This window comes from Nannobrachium achirus (genome assembly GCF_963921795.1).
Source record: "Nannobrachium achirus genome assembly, chromosome: 19".
Lineage (NCBI taxonomy): Eukaryota > Metazoa > Chordata > Actinopteri > Myctophiformes > Myctophidae > Nannobrachium > Nannobrachium achirus.
In genome coordinates, this window is record NC_137826.1 from 16,980,674 (window position 1) to 16,990,269 (window position 9,596).

The 9,596-nt window shown below is 43.9% G+C and overlaps 1 protein-coding gene across 1 annotated transcript; it reads left to right on the plus strand.

Moving 5' to 3' along the window:
* Nucleotides 1–406: 406 nt before the first annotated feature.
* Nucleotides 407–9,191, plus strand: LOC308304642 (spartin-like; the record flags this gene model as incomplete). The annotated part of the gene is made up of 8 exons (XM_080749266.1): nt 407–917; nt 2,270–2,598; nt 4,291–4,485; nt 4,950–5,151; nt 5,641–5,835; nt 6,174–6,335; nt 7,345–7,435; nt 8,960–9,191. The coding sequence occupies 8 exons, from the start codon at nt 407–409 to the stop codon at nt 9,189–9,191; spliced, it is 1,917 nt and encodes a 638-aa protein (XP_080605392.1).
* Between the last annotated feature and the right edge of the window lie 405 nt (nt 9,192–9,596).

Below are 9,596 nucleotides of genomic sequence, written 5' to 3' on the forward strand. Positions count from 1 at the left end.
TGTATATTGTATTCATATATTTGGGAAACTGTCTTTTGTGAGCTTGTAGAAGTGCAACCAAACATAAAATGACTTATCTTTTAGTTATACTGGATCTCTTCTCCACTAGTTCCTAACATTTTAATCAAGCTTTTATTTGTTGATGAAATTGTCAATATATCTTAGTCTTAGTTTTTTATCTCAGTTTTTATTTTGTTTTCGTCTGAAAAAGTTTAGTCGACTAACATGTTTCGTTAGTTTCAGTCAACGAAATGAACACTGCTCTAAATAATATATATATCTTTTTTAAATGTCAACAGATTAAGTGACCCGCGGACCCTCCGGCAGACGGTTCCAAAGAAGGGAAAAAAAGGTCCCATCCCCCAAAAGGCCTTTTTTTGTTCTAGCCTCGGGAACCATTAGGAGCATGGCTGAGCCTGCTGAGCTGCTGATCATCAAGGACCAGTATGAGCAGGCGTTGCACTGCCTGAAGCGAGGCATGGCGGCCGAGGAGGCCGACAGACAACCCGAGGCCCTGGAGTATTACAGGACGGGGAGGAAACACCTGGCCCAGGGCCTGGAGGTCCCCACCGGGGGAGCCAGGCACCAGGCAGGAGCACCTTGCTGGGACACTGCCAGACAGCTGCAGCAGAAGATGAGGGAGACCCTCCAGAACCTAATCTGTCACCTCCCCGAGCTGGAGGAGAGTGTCGCCGAGCTCGAGACGGAGAGCTCACAGCAGGGGCCAGGCGGGGAGTCAGGGGATATTTTCTATCCCGCTTTGGAAGACAACATTCTGCCTCCTCCTAGCTCTCTGCTCCATCTGTACCCTACTGTACCCGGCCTCCTAATGACCACAAACCCCCCAGCCCAGAACCTCCTCGTCCCGACGCCAGCACCTCCAGTCAGGCCTGCCTCCCCCAATCCATCCCACCAAGGTTATTATATGTTTTAACATTTCATTTGTTGTTATTTTGATTTAATTTTGACTTGATAGTACTGTATACTGTGTATGTGGGACGGCAGTGGCTCAGGAGGTAGACTAGAGTTACCGCTTGGGAAACGGAAGGTTCCCAGTTCGATCCCAGGCCTTGCATTTTGCCTTGTTTCCTCCGCCCTCGTTGTATGAATGTGTGTGTGAATGGGTGAATGTCATGCACAATCTATGTAAAGCGCCTTGGATAAAGACGCTATATAAATGCATCATTTACAGGTTTATGTGTTATGTGGCTACTGGCTAGTTTTTTTATATATATATATATTTTTTTAGCAGCACTATTTAACTTTCCTCTTCTACCACATATTTGAACCAGGTTTCCTGCTTAAGTTAGAGCCGGCCTGCTTGCTCAGGGGATAAATTGAATCTTGACCATCAGGTCAGATCCTGTGTCTAGGTCACACATGACCTTTGACATGATCTAAATAGAAGAGCAGGGAGACAAAATACAACCACCCCAATACTTTATTTTGTATTAACATACTCTACCATACTGATTGGACTAAATGTAATTTAGCTGATTAAAACAAATTTAGATAGTGAGGCTTTACGTTTTGTGTGTTCTTTGGGGGGGGGGGGGGGGGGGGGTATTTGTCTGGGTCAAGCTAAAAAATAACCGTTTAAGTATTTCTAATAATATGATTTTAGTTAGTTAGTGTGATTGCTATAGGCAACACACTATTGTTCTAGGTCCGAGAACTTTCATACCAGCTAGTGAACCTGTTTGTCCAATCAGACAGGATTGGTCAAGCTTCACTTGACATCACAATATATAATATAAATGGAATTCATTTCCCAGTGAATTCCTCGCGACTCGTGTCAGTGAAACCACACTTGCAATTTCCCAGAATTGCACCTGTCTAGTTTTAGATAGTTTTGTAATTGCACAATTACAGTTTCAGTTAGTTATTCGCCACGCCACTCCCTTAGCTCTGGTGATGCCAACCTCCTTGACATCTCCATAACAAAGAAACAAAACTCTCTCAGTGGCCGACCCCTCCCTAGAGAACTCACTCTCACCCTCATCCTCGCCACCACACTTGAAACCCACCTTTTCGCATTCATCATTTTTTTTAAAACGACTTTGAGTATTTAGAAAAGTGCTTTTTAAATTATTATTATTAATATTATTAATATTATTGTTATCATTTTCTTGGAAAGACTAGCGTTTATTTTTTATTTCAGTTAATTCAAATCTAAATCCTTTTCTAGTTTTCATTATTTCATTAGTTTCAGTTAACTATAACCATGCTCCCCCACAGATAATATGTGCTCCCTTCTGGTGGCTTCTAGGAACAACAACAACCTCTCTACCTGCCTGCTGGCAACCTGAAGACCAGCCCCCAGCGTACACGCCGCGGCCCACCGACGGCCACCACAGCCTGGCTTACAGCCCGGCCGCGCGGGGCCTGGGGCTGGGTGGTGCAAAGATGTTAGGAGGAACCGCAGGGGGAGAGGAAGGAGGAGAGGAGCTGATGTTCATCCCCGCTGGAGTGCAGCTGTTCTTTGTGACTCCGGACGGGCAGGTCAGCTCCCTGTCTCACCCAGGGTTTCTGCGCATCATCAGCTTTGGGTGTCGGAGCAAGGATTCGGCCGGCGGGAGACCTTCAGCCGTTCTGCATGTAAGAAATTGTGTGTGTGTGTTGCTTGTGTGTGTGTGTGTGTGTGTGTGTGTGTGTGTGTGTGCGCGCGTGTGTTCAGTTATGCAAGGCATAACTGAAAGATTCTGCATCATTATTTTGTATGCAGGCATGCATGAGCGTTTGCATCAGACATTTTCATGTCAAGGACCCCAAAAAGGTTCCAATTCCAAACTGAAAAGAATATATCCTTTTTGCCATCAGGAATTCGAACAAATCTATTCTTAGTTCAAGTATGCATTGCAGAGGCCATCATGCCCATCCAGAATGAAATCCTACAGTAAGCCTACAAAGGGGATTGCTTGAACAACCAGATTTAATTACCGGTATCCATTTAGTGTGGAATGTACCAGAGCAGAAGTTAACCAGCAAAGAAGTCACAATGTTTTAATTTCACTCACTCTTCAGCTGCATGGGTGGATCAGATGGTTCCTATGTGAGGAGGACCATAGCCTGGGATAAGAATCAGATAACAGCTATAGTACAAGTTTTTTTGGTTGAGTTTTTTCAAACATCTTTGAGGTAGGCTATGTTGGACAGGTTGGGACAATACAGCTTTCTAGTTGATCATTATTGTTGTTACATATGAGCCTGTTTCACCAGTAGTAACACCAAAGTTTTACGTCAAAAACCTTAATTGACTAAAAAGGCAGCACCTACAGTGGTAAACCATGTAAAACTCAAATGTATTTTTCCCAGCAATCTGCACAGAATACATGTCATTCCATTGCAGCTCAGTAGACCTGCCTCAACGTCGCAGGCCAGACCAGTATTGACTGCTCTCTGCATGGTGTTCTGGCCGGCTCTGTGTCCAAGCAGTACAATGCTCCTATTTACAGATGACTCTGCACTTGTGTTGTTGCTGTGCCCTGCGAGGGGTCACTCTGCCGGTCACAGCTGTTTGTCCACATGCCTGCCTGTGTGGCTGGCTGGCACTGGGCCTAATGGGCCTATATACCACCACTCTATAATGGTTCCTTCTGTGACAAAGCCATGCCATGTAGGGGTCATAAGGCCACGCCAAGCTAGCTGCAAATTAGACTGTGTTTTTATGTCCCCCCAGTGTGGGACAAAAACATATGTGCACCTATGAACCACTCTACAAGGTCACAAAGTGCCTGTGTGAAGAGAACTAGACAAGCTTACTTTACTAAATTACTGAGATGAGGCATTCCATGACATGCATGGATGTGCTCTGTGAGTACGTACACACACACCCCTCTTCACACCAAAACGTACAAAAGCTGCCGAGTGTCAACGGCGTGAATTAATGTAGGAATGTCCCTGCTTATCATTGGTCCATTGTGTGACTTGCTAAGAAACCTACTGTATAGGTGTAGTCGTGCGATGTGGGTTTTCAACACAGGATATGCCGGCACCGCGCAGTGTGTGCTGGGTGGAGTTCACTATGAAATGAATGTAAATCTGGCCCCGCACTACGGCCCCATCAGTTGTCAAATCAAGGGCACTTTCCAAGGGAGTGCTTGGCATTTCTCGCAGGTGCTAGGGCAACCAAGCACCCTTAGGATGTGCGCCCCTGACAACAACAATGAAAAAGGGGGGATGTACGTACATTGGGGAACATTTTGGAATGGGGGGATTACATGGGAGCTACTACAGTACAGTATAGTACTATGGACTATTTATGACTGTGTGTTGTGTTTGTTTTTCAAGGTGTGTGACTGGCTCTATCCCTTGACAGAAGACACCCCGGTGCTGCTGGCCAACTCGGGTATCTTCATGTTCCCTGACACCATGGCAGAGACCCCGGGCTCCTACATGGGCATCGTGCTGTCCTCTGAGCTGCCCGGCCCCGACAGAGACCTGTTCCGGGATCTGCTGTCACAACTCGCAGAGCTCAGGATCCAGGTGAGTCACAGTGTCACTGTAACAAACAGGTTGTGTACAAGCAGGAATTGTTTGAAGAAGGAAGGTGAATGGAAATTCCTTTGTAGCTGCAGTTGAAGCCAGCTCAGATTTTGTAGCAACTACATCGTCATCATCCTTGGACTGTCGTCGAGGTCCTCGATGCCACGTCTTTCCAGCGGGTCCTGTCGGCCATTTCCGCTCCCAGTGCTTGGAATGCAAGTCCCGTGTCCCTGTAGCAACTACAAACGTTGGATGTCGCTTGCGCTTTCGAAGCACTGGCTTCCATAGAAAATCTATGGTAGCCTGTAGCATTATATTTGCCATTGTGAACGCAGCATTAGACCCTGTCTTATTTCTCTTGTATACTGTATACCTGCAGATGATGAGAGAAAGAATCTTGCGTTATCGCCTGTCATAAACCGTCTATGTTTAGTGAATGACTTGGTGTCCTGTCTGTCTGCCAGGCTCCAGAGGAGGGCGCAGGGTCAGAGGTCATCAACCTGGCTGAGAAGGTCCCTCTGCTTCCCCCGAGACCAGGGACACCACAACATGTTACCATAGCGACCAAACCTGGGACACAACAACAAGTTACCGTGGCAACGGCAGAGGAGGAAAAACTGCCACTTCCCGAGTGGAGCGAGAAGATGTCCCAAAGCATCTTGTCAGGTGTGTGTGTGTGTGTGTGTGTGTGTGTGTGTGTGTGTGTGTGTGTGTGTGTGTGTGTGTGTGTGTGTGTGTGTGTGTGTGTGTGTGTGTGTGTGTGTGTGTGTGTGTGTGTGTGTGTGTGTGTGTGTGTGTGTGTGTGTGTGTGTGTGTGTAGAGCGCATGTATATACTGTACCTGCATAGAGTAATATATATATGGGCCCGACCACTTGCCGTAGCACTTGCCCTAGCCTTGACGACCATGCAGTCTTATGCAAAGACTAAAATGTAATTTAGATACTGTTGCATGTTATGTAGACCGATGCCAGGTTCATTTGTTGAACTCATCCTAGATTACTATTTCTATGCATTTGATGTGTTTTTACCTTGCTTACTGTAAGCCACTCTGGTTTAAGAGCGTATGTTAAATGCCTGAATTGTAGATTGTTTGGGAAGCAGTGAATTAAATGAATGTGGAATGTTGAATCTTGGTGGTGTTGTCTCTACACAGGGGCCACCTGGTTGAGTAAAGGCTTTGTGAAGGGAGCAGAGGCCACCGGGAAGGTCATACACAGAGGAGCGTCCAAGCTGCGTGACCATATCACTCCTGAGAACACGCCTACAGAGGTCAGCCCCCGGGTCAACAAGAACCTGCAGGCGGCCAAACAAGCCACTGCGGGCGCTGTTAGGGTCAGCCAGTTCCTGGGTAAGTCTTCCTGATTTAAACCCATTTTTTGTATATTATGCATTTGTTGTTGTTAGCTTGTGGCTAAAAACTAACTACACTGGATCAATTGTTCTGAGATTGGGAGGTTGGAGTTCAATTCCTCGGCCGGGTCACACCCAAGACTATAACATTTTGACCCAATGACCCACTTCTACATATCATTGTGTTAATTGTTTAGGAAGCGTAGCACTAGTGTGGAGGGACACAAGCTGTTTCACAAATCAGATTATTATCATGGCCTGGCTAAATGTTTTGAGACATTAGATTTTATTTTGCTTTATTCCATGAATGCTAATGAGGTGAGTGTGTCTTTGCAGTGAATGGAGTGTGCACAGTAGCAGGATGTGTCGGAGACAAGCTGGCGCCCCACGTCAAGAAACACGGCTCCAAACTGATCCCAGAGTCCATGAAGAAGAGCAAAGATGGCCGAGCGTCAAACCTGGACGCAGCCATGTTGGTGGCAGCTAGCAGTGTTCAAGGTAATTTACAGAATGTTTGTTGGAAATATGGTATCATTAGCGTCATGGTTGTGTGATAAAGAATCCACTTCTAAATACTACTCACCGCCTATAAGGCACTGAACAATTATGTTCCCCCCTACCTCTTCGACCTCCTCCAACATCATGTCCCCTCCCGTCCCGCTCCCTCAGGTCTGGTGACGCCAACCTCCTGGAGGTCCCCAGAGACCAAGTACCTTACCTGGGGCGATAGGGCTTTTGCCATAACCCTGTGGAATGCACTACCCAATATTTCTCAGAGAAGCCCCCACCCTCCAAATCTTAAAGACCTCTCTCAAAACCCACTTCTTCAATATGTCTTTCCCCAGATAACTGCACACCCCCTTTCTCGCCTTTCCACTGTTTTTATTGATTTTATCCCCTTTATAGCCTTGGTACTTGGCGCTACATACATTTGAGATATTATTATTATAAAGTATAAAATGGGCTTACCAGAATCTGACTGAAAAGGAATTTAATAAAAACAACAACAATACCAGTTCCAGTATAAATTGGCAAAGAATGACTGAGCTGCCATGATGTCCGCCAAGTGTTTACCCGTGCCCAGGGGAGCGGATGTATTGTAATTGCTGCTCTCTGTTGGTTTGACTGTTACAGTGATAACTCTGAAAACTGTAAAGCGATTTGTATCACAATTTAAATTGGCTATGGATGGATGGGCTTAAATATTACTCAATGAATGTGTATGAGTGAATAAATAAATCACATTATTACTCTTACCGTAGTTCAAGTGGCAGTAGTTCAACTGACTGAGGCAGTGTGGAGTATAAATTAATTTAGACTCAAGACAAGAAAAAGGCTTTATTCCAAAATTACACTCTAGTATGAAAGGAGCTGCTTGTGTATGCTTTTAGTTCAGTAAAGGTTTTAATTGCATTGTCATTGAAGGTTCCATGCATTCTATTTTTTTTAAGGTTCAGTAAACATACAATTTATACTGTATATGTATATTTATTTGTGCTCTTTAAAGGTTTTTCTACAATGTGGAGTGGTCTGGAGACTGGAGCTAAGACAGTTGGCAAGAGTGTAACATCAGAGACTGTTAGAACAGTCAAGTACAAGTAAGTTCTGAAAGCCTAATCGCAATTTTGAAACAACTCAATCATTTGTGCAGGACGTCATGTTCGCATTTATCTGCCATGTAGCCTATTTTATTACGGTGCAATAGCTATTTCTCAATTGTCTTAATATCTCTAGTCATTGGTGCTCCGTTTTTTCCAATACCATTCATTACACAGTAATCCTTCTAAAAAGATGACCTACATTTTGAACTAACATAGCAATATTAGTATTATTAGTAGTAAACTCAGAATCGTGCCCTTTTTTTACCTACTTCTTGGTTCGTTTGGGGTACTGATGTGATTACCACCTATTTCTTTCTTTCTTTCTTTCTTTCTTTCTTTCTTTCTTTATTTCAGATTTAGGGGTCTGGAAAATGTATTAGGCATACCACGCAACATATGACTAACTCCAGTCAAGTCTGAAGTTTCTGTTTTCCATCATTATTGACTCATGTGGTTCATTTACAGTGGCTTCTGAACTTTGGCTTTTGCTTTGACCTTTGTGCAGACACTTTACTTCAGCATCATGTCTTTGTCTTCCATAACATGTCTCATGTCCATGGCAGTGAAATGCCTGCCTGTGTTGGGTGACGGTGCTCTTGCTGTTAATACAGTATTTATTGTAGACTCTTTTCTTTGATTTGTTTTGAATAAAAAACAAGATAAATTGAGGCAAAACAAAACATAACTCACGATTCCATCATTCTTTTCACAACATAATAATGTTGTTTGGTGGGTGTGTGCAATAAGAGAATTTTACAATTATGTTGTAAGCGATCCTTAGGAACCAAATGGACCCTTACAGGTCTGTAACTCTGAGAGTGTACACATGGAACCAAATGGACACAAGGGTTCATTTGGTTCCATGTGTACTCTCAGAGTTATATTAACAATGAGAATTTTACATTGTAGATTGGTAATGCAATAATGAAATCTTATCAAATTGGGGCCCGTGGCCGAATGCCTTTAAACAATAAGTTGATTTCCTGCTTCTCACTTGTATACAGTGATGTGATGTGCCTTTATGGGGCAGACATTTTGTTGTTCCACAGATAATCTATCCCATAGAGACTACAGATATACATTATTTTAAGTCTGGAACCAGTACAAGTCATCCAGGATCCTGGTGGATCATAACGTTTTAATATTCAATGATATTATTATTTGCGGTTTTCAAATATCAAATATCACAAATATATAGATCAAATGTTTTATGGTCATGATTCAACAGGAGCCTGGATGTCTTGGTTCCAGGCATAATAAACATTCGTATTTTCGGAAATCTATGGGGAAAATGAATGGGCTTTCTAGCTGTGGAACCACAAGGACCCCAATTGTAACAAGCCCAAAAGCTTTCTTGAGGTTTTTATCCTTTTAGTTGACCTTGTACCAGTGAACTGTACTGTCATGAAACTGTACCTTTTCCTGTGCAAACTTCTAATAAAGTCTTCAGTGAAATGCCCGTTACTGCTATGCCCTTCTATACCTTCCTTAACTCCTCCCTGCTATGTGTGACTGGTGAAGGTATGGTGAAGAAGCAGGCAATGCCACAGACAGTGGTCTCGCGTCAGCCGTGAACGTTGGCCTGGCGGCGTACAACATTGACCACCTGGGACTTAAAGCAATTCTGAAGACTACAGGCAAGAAGACCGCCAAGGCTATGGTCAAAGAGCACCACCTAGAGGCCGGAGTCGGACAAGCAGCGGCTGCAGAGGATGGGGAGCAGGAGGAGGAGAGGAAAGATGAGATGAAATAGACAGATGCAATAGAGCACCAAAATCACTGCCGCTATGGGGCTGTTAAGTATGACGTCATTTTGTAGGCAGAGGAGAATTTCTGCCCCCAGTTTCCGTGAATCTTTTTACTATTTTTACTATTTACACATTTTTCTTCTCTTTGTTGTTGAAAGGAAAGTGTTAGAATTATACTTTAGTCGTTATTTTTGTCTCGGATCTGTTGAAATAGCGAGGGACAGAAAATGCTCTGGGGGCAGAGTTCTCCTCTGCCTACAAAATGATGTCACTATCCCTGAGTTAGTTTTTACATTGAAAATCCCATAGCGGAATCTTAGATTGCGTCATCAGAACAGTTTTCCCAAAAATAATCAGCCCGACAATTTTTACTCATATTCAACTGACAGTGAAAAGTACTAATTTCTCCA